Below are 19508 nucleotides of genomic sequence, written 5' to 3'. Positions count from 1 at the left end.
ACTTATAACTCCTGTGCTCCCATTACTGTCAAAATTCTGCAATCACTGTCAAAAATGGTTTCAAATATTCTCCTTTTTTTCTTTTTCTTTTTTTTTTTTTTTTATTTTGTCTATATTCAACTAATAAATAAATAATTTTGAAGAAACTACATTCCTCAAAAAATTATGAAGTTATTCTGGCAGATTCATTTCTGCAGTGCCCAGGTAAACCTGAAAGAAAAGCAATAACAAGAGAAGTATTTATAAAAATATATTTCACAAAGTAGGAAACAATACAGGAGTTTCTCTGAATACAATACATGGAGTAAATAAACAAATGATAATATAGCTTCAAAACAAAGTAGAAAATTAAAATGATTTTCATGTAATACGTAGATTTCTTATACAATTGCTACTTCTAAATGGCAAGTTTGCATTACAAATTGAGTATGCTTGCAGCTTCTAGTGTTCTTTCTCTGTGTGCAAGAGCCCTGGTGCATCACTATGAATATTATAGAAAAAAATGCTAATAACAGAAGCAGTAAAATTATGTACACACTGGTTCCTGCTCTAATACAGTGGAGAACTATAAGCATGGTTTTTTTTACTGTACTGTGTTATGTGTGGATTTCTAAAAGTCTATAGTTTAAATATTCACATGAACCAGTTTACTTCCAGCTGTTTGTGCTTGTATTAAAAACACCAGGTACTAAGATTTATGAAGAAGATATAAAACTGTCAAAAGTTTTCTCTGGCAATGTTTAATTCCTGCCAGCATTCTCTTAAAATTCAGCTACTGCAAATGGACAGGGAACTGCTTTAACCTGCAACAATTTGTCATTTTTCTTTTCAAAATGTACATGTATGAAACATTCATTATATATAGAAAAAAAATCTAACTGATATAATTTAGTTTTCTTCATAATCTTACTCTCTAGATTATCAGTCTTAATAAATAAAAGCAGTAATGGACATCAATAAAATATTTATTTCAAAGATTAAACAAATAAATTCGATCTTTAGCAATAAAATCAGCAATTCTTTCATTTATGTAAGTCCATCCCATTTCACAGTTTTTTCTTTCAGAAGATGAAGCACAGGGTTGATCCTTCTTCAAAAAAAAAGATCCTTTTGTGAAGCAAGGTTTTGCAGCCCTGCCTCTGAATCTCTACACATTAGTATTTATTACCCATCACTGGAATGGATTAAGAACATGTGAATATTTTAAGGCTTGACACAATATTTAAAGATGATATTCAGTCTGTGGTTGCGTGGCCAACAATTACTGTATGTACAATGGATGGTCACTGCACAGTAGGAGCCAGTAGGAATTGGCAATGCTATTTCTGCTCAGCATTGCTAAGAAGACCAAGATATTGCTTTGAACATTTCTGTGGCGGGATCTTTGTTGGCAATGCAGAAACAAACCGTTAGCTTTACACATACTGGGCAGGAGCTACTGTTCAACAGCAAATCCCTGCAAGTCCACTTCCTAAGAGAGCACCAATTTCTTTTTTGTTCTTTTAAATTCACTGAAGATAATCAAAGATCCAATCTCCATCTTCTGAGTGGTCAAGTGAATATCAAATATCCAAAGACTTCTAGACACTCCACATACTTTACTTCACACTCCACAAGACTTAACCTCCTAACATATACTTTTTTTTTTTTGGTTCAACATTACAATGTAGTTGATTTTATAGATGACTGGCGCTAAACTTGCCTCTAAAACAAAAAGCCACATTAGTTTTAACTAACAGCAGTGGCCCTAGAATATTACATGATCATTAAGTCAACAGGGAAAAAGTTTGTAATCCACTGTCAAGTTTCTTTGTCACTTTCTCCGACTGAGTAAAGTTCTCCGAGTCTTTTAAAGCGAGGACCCCATTCACTGAGGTAGTCAAAATTCTGGTCTGAGTCTGATGTGGAGGACTCCAAGGAGCTAAGGGAACCAGCCGCTGACCCCTTTCCTTCATAGCCATAAATCTGGATAGAGTCATATGGCGGAGCTGTGGGGTCATTATCAGCTTCATGAAGCCTTACATTAATAAATTCATCAACATCAACACCATTAGGAACAGGTGCAAGACCCTGCCTGGGCATAAATTGAAGATCAGGCTTAATATCCTTACGAGGCAAAAATCCATTAATTCCATCCGGATTTTGCAAAGTTGCAATGTCAAAGGCTTCTGTGTCTTCCTCTCCACCTCCTTCGTCGTCATAGCGAATAATATTTTCCCTCACATCTTCATCATCTTTGATGATCAGAGGCTCATTCTTATGTCTTCTTAGTGTCACAAACAGCACCACAATGACTGCAAAGAGAGCACCACAAGCTGATTAGGCAAAACATTTCCAACCCAAACACCACATGGTGAGTGCAGCTGGGGAAGGTGAGAGGCTGCTTTTTGTGGGATTGGGAGTAATCAGGGTGAAAAGCTGAAAGACCTATGACTTCAACCCCCTTCACATGAAGGAAATTGGATCAGAAGCTCTAATTAGTCATCTAGTCTTTGATTATCAGCTCATATTTACATCTGAAGCTCAATTTTATAGAAGCCATAAGATTTCCCATACTTATAATTTCAAGCCTCGACTTTTCCCTTTGGAAGTGAAGTCATGCTATCATCATTCACACAGTCTATAATGATCTACATTAGGGATGGTGCTTTCAAAAATTAGAGGGTGTTTTTCTGAAAACATAGCCCTAATGGCAGAACAAAATCAGTGTTTTTTTAACCTGTTGCAAGAGAAGACTCCTATTATATAACTAAAAAGAGAGTGAGAAAATAAGTGAGATAGAAAGAGCTCAGCTCAATTTCAGAATCATGAATAGATGCATAAAAAACTCTAGATGGGTTATGCTTCGTTTTGCAGTTTAATGCTTAAACCGCAGTTACTGATGTAAATCTCAGTCACAAAGTGAAGCAGCAAAGTGCAGAAATAGGACTCTCTTTTCACTATTCTCTCCATCACTTGCTTGGTGTTGAACACAAATGTTGTATGTTTTATTAAAATATACCACAGTGCTTAACTTGTAAAGATTTAGTGTCTCTTGTGACATTACAATCCAGAATAAAGGCCTAATAGAAATATACAAATATAAATATATATAGGCTAGAGAGAAATAAAGCTATAAGAAGGCATCCAAAGGAGGGAGCCCAGGCTGGGGAAGGGCCTGCAGCAGCCACCTGAGGAGAGGCTGAGGGCACTGGGCTGGGTCAGCTGCAGCAGAGGGGCTGAGGGCAGAGCTCCTGGGGCTGCAGGGGCAGCTCTGAGCTCTGCTCTGGGCCAGGGGCAGCACCGAGGGAGCAGCTGGAGCTGGGCAGGGCAGGCTCAGGCTGGAGGTCAGGGAAGGTTCTGTGTCCCCAGAGGTGCTGGCACTGCCCAGGCTGCCCAGGGAATGGGCACGGCCCCGAGGCTGCCACAGCTCCAGGAGCCTTTGGACACCAGGGATAGACGGGGGGATGCTGGGGGGTCTGCAGGGACAGGGCCTGGGTCAATGATCCCTGTGGCCCCCTTCCAGCTCAGGACATTCTCTGATTCCATGATTCATACCAGTCTTAGAATATACAGCAGATCCATTTTCCATCAGGTGTAGTCCACACTATGTTCACCTTGCTGCTCAACACCCCAGTGTGATTTTCAGCTTCCCATTCCCCCCCTGTTTATTCTGTAACGCGTGTGTGTGACTACGTCAGAGCAGGACTTTGTTCTCTCTGCTTCTGTCTGGCTCTTAGCACAGGAGGGATTCAGTGCTGCTGCACGTGATGTTGGACTGGACTGTCCCTCCTCATCCTCTCTGACCCCCACACCTCCTCAGAGCCCGCAGGGGATTTGTGAAGGCGGGCTGGCCCCGCTGCAGGCCGGGCCGTGCCCCAGCACCCACCGAGCAGCAGGATGATGCAGGCCAGGATGGCGATGAGGGCGCCCATGCTGAGCCCGATGGGCAGCACGTAGGCCTCGGCGTTGCAGGACTGCACGGTGCCGTCGCTGCTGCAGCCGCAGACGCGGATGGTCAGCGTGCCCGTGCTGCTCATGGGCGGCGTGCCGCTGTCGCTGATGACGATGGGCAGCAGGTACACCTCCTGCTTCTGCCGGCTGAAGCCGCTGTGCTTGGCCAGGATGCTCAGGGTGTTGTCTGCAAGGCAAAAATCTCAAGATGCGTCAAGGGAAATTTAGGTTGGAAACTAGGAAAAAGTTTTAAGAAAGCGTGATAAAGTTGTGGAGTGGCGTGCCCGGGGAGGTGGTGGAGTCACCATCCCTGGATGTGTTAAAAAAAGCCTGGATGTGGCACTGGGTGCCAGGGTTTAGTTGAGGTGTTGGGGCTGGGTTGGATTCAATGATCTCGAAGGTCTCTTCTAACCCAGTGATTCTGTGAAATCTGTGAAAATGGCAGCATCTCAGCTGTTCCTCAGTGCCTTCAGGAACCTCAGTGCAAACGTTCCGTGATCTCCTCGTGTCAGCAGCACGTGGCACAGAAATGCCTCCCCTATCTCTCCACCTGCCTCCAGAAGCTGGAATATATATGTATGTATATGTATATACATATGCATATACATACATTACATATTACATATGTATATATGTAATAGATACATTTTCTTGTGTGATAAGAAGATCATGATCCCTTATTTCTCCTCTGCCTACAGCACTGCAGATATCTTCCCATCATGATTCACCACTTTTTTTTCAAGTCACACAGTTCATAAAAATCCAGCCAGTGAAACAAGAGAGAAATGAAATGTTAAAGAAACCCGGACTTAAAGCATATTCACCAATTAACACAAATCTTCCTTGCCTTACAAGCACAAACTACACATTTTCCTCTGCTATAAAGGATTTTTCCTTTTTATATAAAGACAAAAGAAAAGCTAAATACATTAAAAGTTGTGGGGCTAATTTTAAGAGATCTAAATAGTTATTTGACCTCAATGAAGACAAGAGAGCAAACCAGGCTGTATCTCCCATGGAGGCAGACAGCAAATGAGTCTAGGACATCTTACCTCTGCACACATATGCAGAAAGTTAATTTTAGAAATATAAAGAGGCATCTGACTGCATGGTATCCTACACAGCCATAGAGTTACACAGTGAAATCTTTCAGAGTCAGTCATTTCTCAGTTCACCAAATGAATACAAGTTTATTTTTCATTGGGTAATCATACAGATTTTAATTTGCATAGTTACAAAATTAAAGATTCTAGACAGTTATAAACACACGCATATCAGATATCAATAATCTTGTATGTGTCATAGGGCTCAGGTATAAACCATGATTAGTGGCATGTCAAATATGTAGAAAATTCTGATTTCTTTATATAATTAAATATTCTCTAACTTTTAACTGCTTTATTCTGTGGAATAAAATAATAATTCAATATTAGGAATCATAATAACAGAGTGCATGTTGACTTCCACTAGTTTCCTGTTGGTATTTTGTTTAATAAAAAGATTCAGAGGCACAGAGAAGAGGAATGTATGTGTGTTTGTGTGTGAGTGTTGCTGTGGGATCCAATGACAATTTAAAAATAAAGCTGCACTTTGGAAGAAGGAGTTGAGGTTCATTTTCCTGATGCATCATGAAAAGAAGTAAGCCTCCTGATATTTTATGCTCTAAAATGGACACATGCAATGCTAAATGTCATTCCATGGAAGGAAAGAAAATACTGGGAGCGCTCATATGACAATAGGTTTCTCCTGAAGATCAGGTCCCTTCCCACACAAACATTCTGTGATTCTATAATCTTCTAGTATAGAATCACCTACCAACCACATTTACTTGGCCTAGAGAGGTTCTTACTATAATTTATATTGCAGATGATGTAACCATTTCAGCATTTTTCATAAATTCAGATTATGCAACGCGTGAAGGTCAATCTAAAAATTAACTCCTTCATAGAGCAGAATAAATATGGTCATTTTGCAGAAAAAAAAGTATTCCTAATTTTTTTTTTTTTCCACAGGGATCCTGAGGTTTTATCTATTCCAGTTGGAAACAGTCACATCAAAACTGATGGCACCCTGGAGCTAAATAAATAGTCTAGTTCTTCCTTGTGCCCTTTTTAAAATGAAAGGAAGCATATGTGTTTACTGAAGACAAATTTCAGGTATAAGCTCTTAAGAATTCTGACAACTCAAATAGGACCGAAGTCCCTGATGACATCCAGTGTCACATGTGCCAGTGGAAAAGTCACGTGTGTTTGAAGTCAATAATTAACACACATCTGGAAGTGAACAAACCCTGCACTCCTCCTTGCTTGGGTGTGCCAGAGGTGTTAACACACATGTGCAAGTTAAACTACTTCCATACTTGTTCTCTGCAGGGCAAAAGGGAAAAGTTATGCTGGGAAAATAATCCTGTAGCTCAGTTTCCCTGAATATGGGTGTGTGGAGCTCTACCAAAGTGAGAGTGACTACGTGATGTGCAAATGTTCCTTTTTTGATCTGATAGCCTTCTTTTCCCTCTCAGCACCCCTCCTGGTTTTCAAATACTGGAAAATAAATTCATCTGCCTGCTGTCATTCTCCTGCAAAATTAAAAACATCCCAGCATAAACTGCATCCTCAATCCTTTTGCTTTAAACTTTCAAAAGAGAAAATAACTATGTGGCACTCAATTTCCAGCTCTTTCTTTGAGACAAATCCCACTCAGAGGTGTCACATCTGTAGTCATTTATTTGGAACTCCAGAGACTTTTACACTTCTATAGCACAGTGCTCTAAAATCTGTACTGATACAGCCTGTTCCTTCCTGTGAACCTGCTGCAGCCCTTCTCTGCCCAAGCTGGAGCACAGGATTGATTACTGAGCCCAACAGCCCTGCACTTTACAGATATGCAAAAGAGAGAAGGCACCTGCTTTAGGAAGAACTGAAAAAGAGAAGCTGCACTTGTTGGGAACAGCTTCAGATCCCTTCCATCCTCCTGAGACACTCACTTCCATCCTGTCTGCTGCAGAAAATTCTAATAAGCCAAAACCAGAGCATAACAGAGTAGAAAAAGGAAGGATGCACTCTAAAGAGAAGGGGACAGAAAAAGTGAGAGGGAGGAGAGATGCAGAAAATAAAGTGCTCATCAGTGAAGCTTTGCTGAGTGTAAGAAACCAGCTGGTTTCTTTATTCCTGGTTGGAATTGATAACCACCATGGTTATCAATTCAAGCTCAAAGGAATGAGAGAAAGCAAAAGAGATGCAAGATATTTGGGATATTAACTGTTAGTTAAGTGCAAAATAAGTTGCAATGGCTGGACAGTCAGAACTATTCAGAAGAGATGTCAAACAATGAGAAGAGAATAACTTTCTTTTCTTACAGATGGCTTGTTTAGTTGGGTTTTTTGTTGTTGGTGGTGGTGGTGGTGGTTGGGGTTTTTGTTTGTTTGCTTGTTTTTGTTAGAAACCATGTTTTATTAAAAGTGAACATGTTATGCCTGGACAGAAAAGAAACTGACAAGCAGAACATAGAAAAGGCAAAATTAAATTACCAAATTGTTTTGCCAATGGGTGGCAAGTGCTCCATTTGACTTAGGAATTTTGTTTAGCAATAAATTCTTTCCCCTTCATTGCTATGTCTTAAAATAAATATACCTTGGTGTTGCTGGAGATGTGGCTCTTGAGTGAAGAACAATGACTCCCTGGGTTGACATTTTAGTGGGTTCTTAGAATTTGAAGATAAATCCTGGCAGCTGATCAGCAGTAAACTCAATTTATCTGATTTGCTTTCTCTTTTCTGGACATTCCAGAAGGAGCCTTCTCCAGGAACAGCCTCCAGCACTGCTGCATGAATGAACTTGGCAGCAGGTGCTCAGCAGGAGAGGGGACAATCACCTTCCCTCATCTTCCCAATTAACCCACTGATCCTTCATTACGGCGCTGCTGCTCGGGTTGTTTATTTATTCATGGTACTTTTAGCAAAACAAGGCAAAGCATGTGCAGAAAAGCCCCAAAGTTCTCTGCTCACAGAGCTCTGAGCTGTCTGCCACAGGCAAAGAGCCACTGAGAGTTCCTCCAGCCAGGGTGACACATCCAGGAGGGGTTTTGACATTCTCCATCAGAATCCTCCCACAATTCTGTGCCCTTCTCAGTGGGGAAGGGGCTGAGAAATTTATGGAAATGCCTGAGCCCTATGAAATACCCTCTCCCTGGTGATGCAGCAGCCACCCAGGATGGACCAGGAGCTGCATCCCATCCTGCAGGCATCAGGAATGGTGTAAGATCTTAATAACTCTCCTAGCATGAGTGCCAGCTCAGAGAAGCACAGCTCTGGGCATGCACAAGTACAGCTCAGAGCTGGAGCTTACTTCTGCCTTTTTTTACACAGAAAAAAACTTGGTGGCTCAGTTCCCTGGCTGACTCAGCAGATTCTTGAAATAACCACGAAAGAGACTGTTTTGGGAATATCTCACTCAGCTGGAACAGAGGATGACAATGCAAAGGTCTTTAAAAGATGTCCAGAGTGGTTTCTAGACAAAGGTAGTTTGCATAACCATAGCAATTACCACAGGGCCAAGTGCTTTCTGCAGATTCCCCAGCTGTTTTCAAATCTCCCAGATCTCTTTTGAGGCTCTTGGATGAAAGATTTTGAGAAAATGTAAATGCAATCATTTTAATACAAAGCTACTTCTGGATTTTCTGGACTCGAGTGACTTTAATGGCATCAACAGCAATCAGGATGTGAAATTAGCAGGCAGGAGTCAACCCCTTCATCTCCCACTTTCTGCAAGAATGCATCTTGCAATTTAAAGTCAGACAATAAAATAACAGAACAAAAGTAAAAAATCAGAAGCGGTGAGTTTTCATCTAAGTGTCATTTTCTCTGCACACTTTATTGCAATTCTTTAATTCTATGCAGTCTCTAATATGTTGAGATCAGTGGATTTCCCTGCTGCGCCACCTTACACCTACAGAATTCTGCCTTTATTTTTTTATCCCTTTTATAATGTCCTCAGAAAGATCAAATAATTAATGATATTAAGGACTTTGTGGTAGAAGCTGTTATCTGTGCTTTATATATTATTTATGTGAAGAAGGAATTTTAATTGGAAACTCTACAGCTGGAAACAGCAGAATAACAGAAATATATGTTTCTTCCTGTTTATTAGAGCTATCATCCTTTGTACATGTTTAAATCTCGGATTCTCGGTAAAATAGAGTTATTTGACACAAGTAGAAGAGCAGCAGGAATATCCTTACTGTGACACCCTCTGCTTTTTCTGATAAGGAAAAGACAGGGACAGGCTCATTCATCTCCCATCTCTGTTCGAAAGTAGCATCCTTTCTTAAATAAAAACCCTAAACTTGAAATAACTGAGCAATTGAAAATTATTATCATCAAGGTTTCAGTGGAGACTAGAGAAAACCAGAGCACATGACATTTGAAGGAATGTGAGCTCTAGAACACTCAGCAACAAGCTCTAAGGGCACTAGAAAAGAACATTCAAGAGAATGCTGATGCCATTTCAGCTTTGTAAAACCATTAATAACCGTAATTAATATGCATATGCCTCTTGTAATAGTTAATGTTCACTAGTGGAAATCTTACAATGTCAAACACAGACTTTTAAAAAATCCTTTCAAACATTATTATTTTCTTTTTTCTTCAGAATTCAAACCTAATGACGGAGAAATGGATTGATGATAGGAAGATTCCAATCGCCTTTTAGGAGCCTGAGTATAAAACTGTCAAGAGACACAGAGGTGTCTCAACAAATCACTGTACAAGTCACCTTAATCATTATTATTTTTGAATATTTTCTCAGTCATATTTTCTTTCTATGAAGAGATTTACAAAGTACACCTTTTTAGATTGATAGGATTGCACTGCAGGAAAAACTCAGTGACTGCAGCCCTGACAAGTCACTGCCCACAGTCCCACGAGTGCTAAATCTCTGGTTTCGAAATTTCTCTTTTTCCCTTTTGCAATTACAAAATCCCTGGGAAAGAATAGTCCTGATCTCCTTTCTGATCCACCACAAGAACCAGAAGTGACAACTCCAAGCACACCCTCATCCATGCTCACCTTTGAAAAAGCCACTGTTCACAATGGGCCCTGAACTGGAAAACTGAATTATTTGTCTCAGGCTCCACTTCAGTACAAGTTGGAAACATCAGTTTTCTGCTTCCAAAAGAATGAAATTAAAATGCTTTATGAGAAACATCCATGTAAGACAGTTGGTGGGTTTTTTTCTGTGCCTTAGGCTGAAACACATTTTAAAGGAATATTTGATTAAAAGGGTAAGTTATAAGTTTGTATGTTATAAATTTGGCAATAGTTAGTAGCTGAAAAAATAACCTATTTTTTCATTAGAACTGTTATAACAATTTTGTTTCATGATTAAACTTAGTGTTTTCATCATGGCTGTATTTATAAAAAATACATTTTTATGATAACATATATAGATGTATGTATTTTAATGTATCTATATATAAAATTGTCATGTGTATTTTTACAGCTGTACCAGGCCTTCGTGATGACTGTCTCAAACAAAATCCTCTTGAGCAGCAGTTTACAAGAAAAAGGACCCTTTATCTAATCTGTATGGTAAATGCATAAATGTCCTATTCAAACAGAAGGCTTACAAAATCATCTGAAAATAAAGAGAGGCCATTTTTTACAGTATATTTTTGCTGATTTATGATGGCCAAACCATATGGGCACTGAAGCATCCACAGGTATTTCAAACTGACCCGCTTTTCATATATGTCAAGAATTTTTGATGTCTTCAAAAAAAGCAGATTGATGACTGCTATCAAATTTAATAACAGACATCAGTTTCAGAGGAAAAAACTTTTTGTCATAAAAATTCAGCTGATTGATCAAATTCTCTTTCCTGTCCCATAGCAAGTTGCATTCCATACTGGCATATTTAATGGCAATTCACAAAGCATTCCTATGACAAATTAACAAACACTTGAATAATTTTGGCCTTTTTATAGACCTGAGGTATCTGCAATCCTTTAAAACACCAATAAGAACACAGGAAAAGGAAAAGTATTTTGTGTGAGAAAATATATTGGTAGAAGAATAATTGGAAAATGTCACATATTTTTTATCTTTGATTATTTTCTCCTCTTTACCAGTTGGCTTAAATAATAACAGTTTATGCCAGAACTGAGAAGCTGAATCAACTAATGAATAAAAAAACCTAAACACATTTCCATGTAGTCCTTTGCAGAAATAAAAAGTACTGCTGGGAATTTTGAATCATGAACAAAGTAATATTTAATCATGTATACATCATTCTCATATGTTAAAATTTCTTGGAAAGGGGAATAATTATGTTAGTGCTACTCTGTAATACAGAACTTGTAGTAAATAAATTCTTGACAGAAGGAAAAAAAAAGCCAAATTAACAGCAAAGTGATGATGAATAAGCATTTCCTCCTACTTTTTCCCTTTGAAAATGTGAACTTTAGATAATAGTCTGTATAATTTCTAGTTCTATTCCTTTGGAAAAGTCTGAACTTTAGATAATTGTCTCTTAAGTATTCTAAAACTTTCCTTTGACCTTTAGGCCAGCAGAGCTATAATCAAACATAAGTATATGGTCCCTTGCAGTCTAGCAGCAACTCTTGTATTTTGTACCTTGGTTTTTTAACTCATTGAAGAAAGGACAGAAAATCCCTGCTGAAGAAATAATGATGTAGAACACACTGAGTCTGAAATAATACCAGTTTTATTGTTAATGGAGTAGAGAAATAATTAGGACATGGTACCTCTTTCTCTCTTTTTAATTTACAGACACAGACAGCAAGTCAAAGCAGGAAATTTTGGGTTCTGGATCTGTTTAAACTCCACCTTGCCTGAACTGCACCCAGCACATCTGGTTGAACCTCACTCACCCTGGTTTGTCCGTTCATCTCTTCCAACCCCTGCTGCCACTTGGGCATGGCACTCCCATCATGGGCAGCAATCCAGGCAGTGAGGGTGTGAGATGTGCTAAACCAGGACTGGCTTTTACCTCTCCTTTTTCTCTCCTGTACCCCAGCAGCCAGTCACAAAGCTGTTTACTAATAATGCCACTGCTGTGACACGCTTTGCTTCATTCAGATCACATCACTGCGTGGCACGTGCATTGAATGGTACATCTGTAAAGTGTAAGAATTAATGCATGTTGCCAAGCTCTGCTTAGAAAAAGAGATGAAATGGCTGTCAAATGTGCTCAGCATTAAAAATACATTATTAACACAGCAATTTGCATAGACTGATGGATCATTTTTGAAATCTAGATATTCTAGTTAATTCTATTCTGTTGTTATTTTAACCAAAATAGTTTCAGAAAGTGATACGGTGTTTTACAGCACTTTGATAAAATAATGTCTATATTTTGCATTTGAACCAAGAACTTTTTAATACTATATTACCAGATTCCAACAAAAATGCTGTAAGGATAAATAAAAAAAACCAAGATATCCCAAGGCTGTGCCATCTGCTTTTCTTTGGAGGGATAATGGATTCTCAATCTTTCTATGAATATCTACTTAACAAACACAGTGTGGGAGGAGAAGCTGGTGTGAGACAGGGATCTGAGCCCCTCAGGCCACAGTGACAGGTACTGCTTTAAACATTACACTGACTGCATGTTCTCTTCTGTGTAGGGCTAAATCTCCACCAGGTTCAGTGAAATTCAGACAGAATTTGGTAGGTGATGGAAAAGCTCCAAGAATTCTTGCCCATGTTCTTCACCTTCCTCACTTCAACACATCCTCCGGTTCTTATATCAGTGACTTCTAGGTCTGGAAAAGTTCACAGACCTCGGGACTATGAAGACAATCATGGATGTTTGAAGTGAATCTTTCTTTCTACAATATAAACTGTCACTATCACAGTAAAAAGCATAAAACTTAAGTAGGAACATTTTGGGTCTCGGATGTGATGTGTTCTTGCCATTTAAGTAATTTAACATCCACTTCTCCATGCCATGATAATCACCTTTTCCATTCCAATTCTGAGCTGAATGTACACAGGGGCTTGGTAGGGATTTCAAACAATTTACCAGTAAATCATACACCAGCCCTTAAAAACTAAATCTGTAATCAGACCTATCAACCATATTGAAGTTTTGTTGCAACAGTATAAGCCAAATTCCAGCCCTGCCAGTATATTTCTATTATGCCACTTACTTTTTACATAATGTCCACTTTGAAATACAGCAGCCGAAAGCAACCAGCAGACTATAAAAACAGCAACCAGCATTTATTGGAACACTGCCCTTTGGTACTGGTGTAATAAAGGTCTTGTCAGCACTTCCATTACAAAATGCCAATTTTCAGAGGTTTATAACTCTGACATAGCAACTTCCTATGAAAAGAAATTTAGAATGCTCTGCCAAAGAGCACTGAAAGTTAAATACAGCTTATGTTAGCCTGGGCGTTTTAACTCAGAAAATAAATTAAAACCAATTCTGACTTAACATTTTCTTGAGCTAGTGCCACTGAAGAAAAAAAAAAAAAAGTGTCTTTCATTGTAAAAAGTGCCAGATCCTGCAGTTCTGATACATGCAGAACTCCCTTGAAGTTCCCTGAGAACAATTTCTGTGAGAACCCTGAAAGGAGTGCCATTATACATTTTTGTAAATGTCATCAAGAGTTATATTAGCTTTTTGTAATTTGAAAGACTGAAATGTTATGGTGTAACATTGCCCCTGGGCACACAGGCAGCATGATAATGACTTTGGGAAGACATTCTGATATGCAGATTACATATAACAATAATAATTTGTTATCACCAGACCATTAATGGCAGTAATTCAGATCTCTGCCTCACACCCAAAGGATTCACAGGATGCCTTATTACATGCACACCTCTCAGGATGTGATTCCCATGGGGAAAACTCATGGCCTTTTGAAGTGCAGGGAAGAGCAAAAGGCATCCGGAGAAGGACTTCCAGGGAGGGAAAAAATACCAATTACCCATCTATAGAGTGGAAAACAGCTTGAAAAAGTTTTCAAATGAAACATCCCAGATACTCTTTGAAATGTTTCTGGACAGCATGCAAACATTACACAGAAAAAACATGGAATAGCCACAGGTTCCAGACTGGGATACACAGCTGGATTATGGAGAATCACAGCAGGAATACACACACATCTGAATTTAGATTCCAAGCCCAGGACATACTGCAAGACCCTGCCTTTGCTCTGTACATGGTGTGACACAACACAGAACTTGGAAAGAAGCAGCCAGGGAAAGATGTCAGCCCTTGAATTCTGCTCACCACGGAGATATTACAAAGTCAGTGCTAATATGGGTGAATATTATCAATATATATGCTCATATATTATGAATATATGAAACTACAGCACCAGTTCAGAAGTTGTTTAGAGTTTCTCATGGAATCACAGGGTGACTGAGGTTGGAAGGGACCTCCAGAGGTCACCTGGTCCAACCCAGCCCACCACAGCTACCCAGAGCCCAGGACCATGCCTAGCTGGCTTCTGAATATCTCCAAGGATGGGACTTCTAAAAATAGTACAATATTTGTATTCACAATTGAAATATAAATGTGACAAAACAAAAGACATCTTATTCAGTGTTTCTCTTCATCCCATGAAGAGAAGTTATGAGGTATAAACCTTCCAAATGGTTCCTTTTTATCTTCTAATTTGTGATGAAGAGTCTGATAAAGTACAAGTGAAGTGTTTAGGCAAAAGCTGCAATAAAAATACAAAGCATGATCACAAAAAAATATTAGAAGTGATGGGGATTCTACTGGCAGAGGAAAATACATCTCAATATGCCAAAAAGACCTCTGCGATCATGAAGAAAAAACATATAAAGTTTAAAAAGCATGTAAAAAAAGCATATAAAGGTGAGCAGAAAAAATAAAAAACAACAAACCAGTAAATACCTTGACAAAATAATATTTCCTTACTGGGGAAAAAAAAAAGAAAAATATTTAAGAAAAAATTAAGTTTAGAAAAAGCTATGGTCTATATATGACTTTTTGAAGCAAGTGATTCTGCTAGACAGACTGTATTAGAACTCTATAAAGTTTTTAGCAACTACATCTTTTGATCTTGCCTCTTAGCAAAAAAAAAAAGGCACAAAACAAGTAAAAGCTGATTTGTCATAATTTTTTTTTTCATTTAAAAATATAAAATATTAGTACAAAGAAGCAATAACAATGTTGGTTAGATAAAGATGATATAGAAGGAGATGTCAGGGGTAGAACTGATTCTCAACTACCTCCCTCTGTCTTCAGTATTGCAGCTCATATTGAAGATGCCAGCTGCCATCAGACTGGGCTCCACCATCTCCTCCCCTGACAAACACATTCCTCATGTTTCCTGTCTGGAACTTCCAGAAGAATCTAAAATATGCCTCCCTTACAGCACCTGAAACTCTCAGCCTTTACCAGCCCCACTGCTCACATCTCTGCACTGTTTGCACAGCACAATGGCAGCACAGACGTTAAATGTTTTATCCAAATTCATACAAAAAACCCACAGCCAAGTTAACAGAAGTGTTCCAAACTCCAGAACAATTCCTCAATCAAAAATCCATCACTCCTGCAGAGTGCTCTGAGATCACAAGGTATTAATGTTCATTGGGGGAACAGTGCACAGTTTACAGAAGGGTCACATATAATGGATGAAAAGGTTATAGAAAGTGACAGGACCCAGCTAAGCAAGGTTAGGGAGCAACAAGTTGGAAAAGCCTACATGAATTAGTTTTATTTTTTATTATTTCCAACAAGCTATAGTTTAGCTTCAGTTTTAGGTTAGACTGAATGAGAGTTTCATAACACAGCAAAAACAAAGCCAGAAAGCTTCACCTGTTTTTATGAAAGCAATGTGAAATTGTTATGTCATTAAAGAGAAGAAAAAATTCAGTGTTCGTGTTCAAGACAGCCCAATATTCTTAGAACAGAACAGAGAACTTTCATCAGCATTCAGAGATTACTGTTGGTGCTCCTTTTAAGGTTTATGACTTCAACACCAAACTCTACTCAAAACTCCACCACGAGGACTTCATTCCTGATTTAGCTTTTAGAGTCAGATTACAAAAAATCACAATCCTACAGCGTTACAGTTACTGTTTAGGCAGGAGCACAGTCCTTAGCATACAGCCAGAAATCCTTAGCCTACAGTTTGCTAGTCTGAGCCCAGAGCTAGTCAGGCCAGGCTGGGGCTCAGCTTTGCTCTCTGAACACGGGCAGCCAGCTCCCACTGCTTCCCTGATTCCTGCAATCGGCCCACATCCATCGTTACCTTTGGAGGACCCCACCAGCTCTTCCTCTTCAGTGCCATCAAGCAGACATCTGGTCCTTTTCTTCAAGTTCTATTTATCTCTCCCTAACAAGCTGCCTTATTATCTCACTTCAAACAGGGGCCCATCTTCACTCCCTCTCTAATCAGTGCTGATTACCAAGTGTGCACATCCTATCATTTTAGGATATGCAAACTCTCTCCCCAGACTAGACAGGTCAACTGATGCATTTCATTTCTTTGCTGCGTTTGGCTCAGTGTGTAAGATCTCTGTGTTCAGTCAAATCATGTATTCTACCTCTTCCCTGCCCTCTGAATGGATTGCCTTCTAGGCAGATTTATTATATAAATATTACATGCTAATAATTACATAAATATGTCGCTAATTACTGGCTGCTTACCAAATAAAGTACATCCTAATTAGACAGAATTAAATGAAGACTAACAAAGTGACATATTTTACCACAAGATCACCCGTAAAAATTACAAAATCAGGAGTTGATGGGAAAATAACCTAAGTAGTACAAACCTCCCCCACCCAGAAAAAGTTTTGTCTCCCTTGGTCTCCAAAGGTTGATGTCAGAAGCTGTAGTAAAAATCATTTAAAAAAATCCCCTGTTTCCTTCAGTGTGTCACTGCTTTATTTGCTGTGACAGAGAAATACAACCCGTTCTTAAACAGTCACCTCCTCAAAATGAGTAAGGAGGAAATAAAGGCGTATGTAAAATATAAAATATAAACTTATTTGAGCACACCAGACAGGTTCAGGAAAATGCAGAGACACAGAATTCACACAATAATCAATGTCGCGGTCACCCTGCAGGAACAATGACTGTGATTCCAGCAGTAACGCCTTCCTTGTGTAAAACACTTGTTGGACTGGTTCAAAACAAGATACAAATTAGAACATGATCTGAGCCTTTTAAACTCACATTATAATGTCAGTTGTGTAATAATTAGTCAGATAAGACTTAAGGCTAAGAATAAAAAATCAATACTTTCTATTTTTTAATGGAGCAACCACGTGCAAATAGTCTGATAAAATGACAAAAGGAGGTTTTTCTTAATCAAAGGAAAAATTAACAGTTAATAACTTATGATTCCTGCTTAATTTTTTTTTCTCTTTTAGCCTGTTTATTCTTCCTCTAGTAGAACAGTGTTGGTGGTCTTTTAATCTTTACTGCAACTGAAAGTTTAAAATGAGACTCCTATCTGGTTCTCATTAATTGACAAAAGTGCAATTAGAGCAACGACAAAATTAATTCCTAATCAACAGTCTGCATTTAGGATATGATAAAACAAAGAGATATTCCATAATGAGAGTAACCCAACCAAGAAATAAAGGAAGGAAGGAATGAAGGACCAATCCGGTACTTAGAGATAAAATCCAAATAGTCAAACCAAAACAAAAGCTAACCATGAGGTGAACACAGAAGAACTTCTTAGATGCAATATGACTCTGCTGGGCAATATATTGAGGAGGTGATGTGGCAGAGGTTCCACCAGAACCTTTGACCTCAGGACATCATTCCTCCTACTCAGAATTAAATCCATTTCCAGGAAATCAAACATAGTCAGTGCAAATGTCCATGAACAGTTTCATTGCTTTTTGCAGAAAACCTTGAGGAATCAAATGTACCCATCAAGCCAGAAGTGGTACTTAGAAATCTCTTAACTCTTTCAGAAGGTAGCTGATTAAAAATCTGGAAATATATTTCCAAAGATTATATATTCACTTGACTCTAAATACTACTATGAAATATTTCTAAAGTCCTAGAATATCATAATCATGGGTGCTGTGTGGTTTTAAGGAGTTATGTTAGAGCACTTAGGGAACCTTTGATTAAAGGCTGCTGGAGCAATGTTTCACAGAGCCCCAGGGTGGCTGAGGCTGGAAGGGCCCCGGGGCTGCTCTGGTGCCACCTCCCTGCTCCAGCAGGGCCATCCCAGAGCACAGGGCCCAGCAGTGTCCGTGTGGCTCTGCAATGTCCCCAGGAGGAGACTCCACAGCCTCTCTGCTCCATCTGCTCAGGGCTGGCACTGCCCAGGGCAGGAGTTCTGCCTCCTGGGCAGGGGCAGCTCCTGGGATCTGCCCTGCTGTGGATAAATTCCAAGGAGCTGTTACTGCAGATCTTACTGCTGTTAGTGTAGAAGTTTTGCACACAGTAAGAACACAACCCTTCTGCCTGCTAAGTAGTTCAGTCTTGAGACTTTGAGTTAATGTTTATTTTCCCATTATGTGTCTGAAATTAAGTCATACTGAAGATTCAATTTGTTCTTCTCTGCTATTTCTTTCATCCACGTTTCATGTTATTATTAAACCAGACAGATTTTCAAGCTAACTTACTAACCAAATTCTTTTGCTCTTCTGTTTTGTTTTCACAACCTTTTATCTCCTATTCACCCTTTAGATTTATTATAAAATTAATGCAATAAACTGGAAAAAGAGAGCTAAGGACGTTACACTACTGAGTTTGATGAAACTCCTACAGCAGGAAAATTCACAGCTGTCCAATCCATTCCCTCATCATGAGTAAGCACTGTCGTGCATATGGTGCACAACACTGACCTCAGATCTTTTTCACTCAGATTGCATCTGGTTCTCAATTAGTTTGATTTATAAAATGAAACATAATTGACATCTTGGCAACATTCTGTTGCTAGCAGCACAAATAATAAATTAAGAACGAGTGAAGTAAAAGTCTCTTTAGTCATGTATGCATAATGGCAGGCTGCATGTATTTGGGATTAGCTGGGTCTCATCACTCCCACTGGAAGCTGTTTGGGGCTGGGTCATGTTTACACTAATGCTCTGCAATAACTCTGTAATTGTGGTTGATTCAAATGACCACAAAAAAGGCAGTCTCTGAAAGGATGGGATGCTGTGGGAATTAGTCTGATTTTCCAATGTGCATATACAAATCCTCTGTAGCTGTCTGAAAGTTTGCATTTGGGAAGCTTGGAAAGAAGTTGTCACCACAGAGCTGAACTGAACCAGGACAGAAAGGTTAAACAGCACTTGGAACAGAAGCTCCCAGGAAACACTTGCCCAGTGCAAAACTGTGAAAAGTACAGATGTGCTGGGGAGCACAGCAGGGCTGAAGAGGAGCTGGAGATGCTTGCAAGAGGACAATCAGCTTACCAGATGGCCCCCTCCTTGCTGGTTCATCCATCAGCTTGGCCTGTCCAGTCCAGTGAAGACTTGATGGATCACCTCTGGCTTAGGGCGGAGGAGAGAGGGAATCTGTCTGGAGTCCTGCATCCTGAATACAGGAGAGGAGTGAATAAGGATTCAGGTGGACAGAACAGACAGAAGGGTCGCAG

At 39.3% G+C, this 19508-nt stretch overlaps 1 protein-coding gene across 2 annotated transcripts in view; it reads right to left on the bottom strand.

Annotated features, from left to right (window-relative positions):
• Positions 1-237: 237 nt before the first annotated feature.
• The window catches only part of CDH8 (cadherin 8), a 155028-nt gene continuing 135757 nt past the window's right edge, over positions 238-19508 (bottom strand). Inside the window, exons 12-13 of one of the 2 annotated variants that reach the window (XM_072934319.1) lie at positions 3869-4120; positions 238-2294 (exon numbers count right to left, since the gene is read on the bottom strand). In XM_072934319.1, coding sequence (XP_072790420.1) covers positions 1801-2294; positions 3869-4120 — 746 coding nt within the window. In that variant the 3' untranslated portion in view covers positions 238-1800. Of the gene's footprint in view, positions 2295-3868; positions 19448-19508 lie in introns of those variants that run through there. The other variant, XM_072934320.1, reaches the window with a different exon arrangement.

This window comes from Taeniopygia guttata, chromosome 11, assembly GCF_048771995.1.
Source record: "Taeniopygia guttata chromosome 11, bTaeGut7.mat, whole genome shotgun sequence".
In the NCBI taxonomy this organism is placed as follows: domain Eukaryota; kingdom Metazoa; phylum Chordata; class Aves; order Passeriformes; family Estrildidae; genus Taeniopygia; species Taeniopygia guttata.
This window is presented reverse-complemented; position numbering and strand designations above follow the sequence as displayed.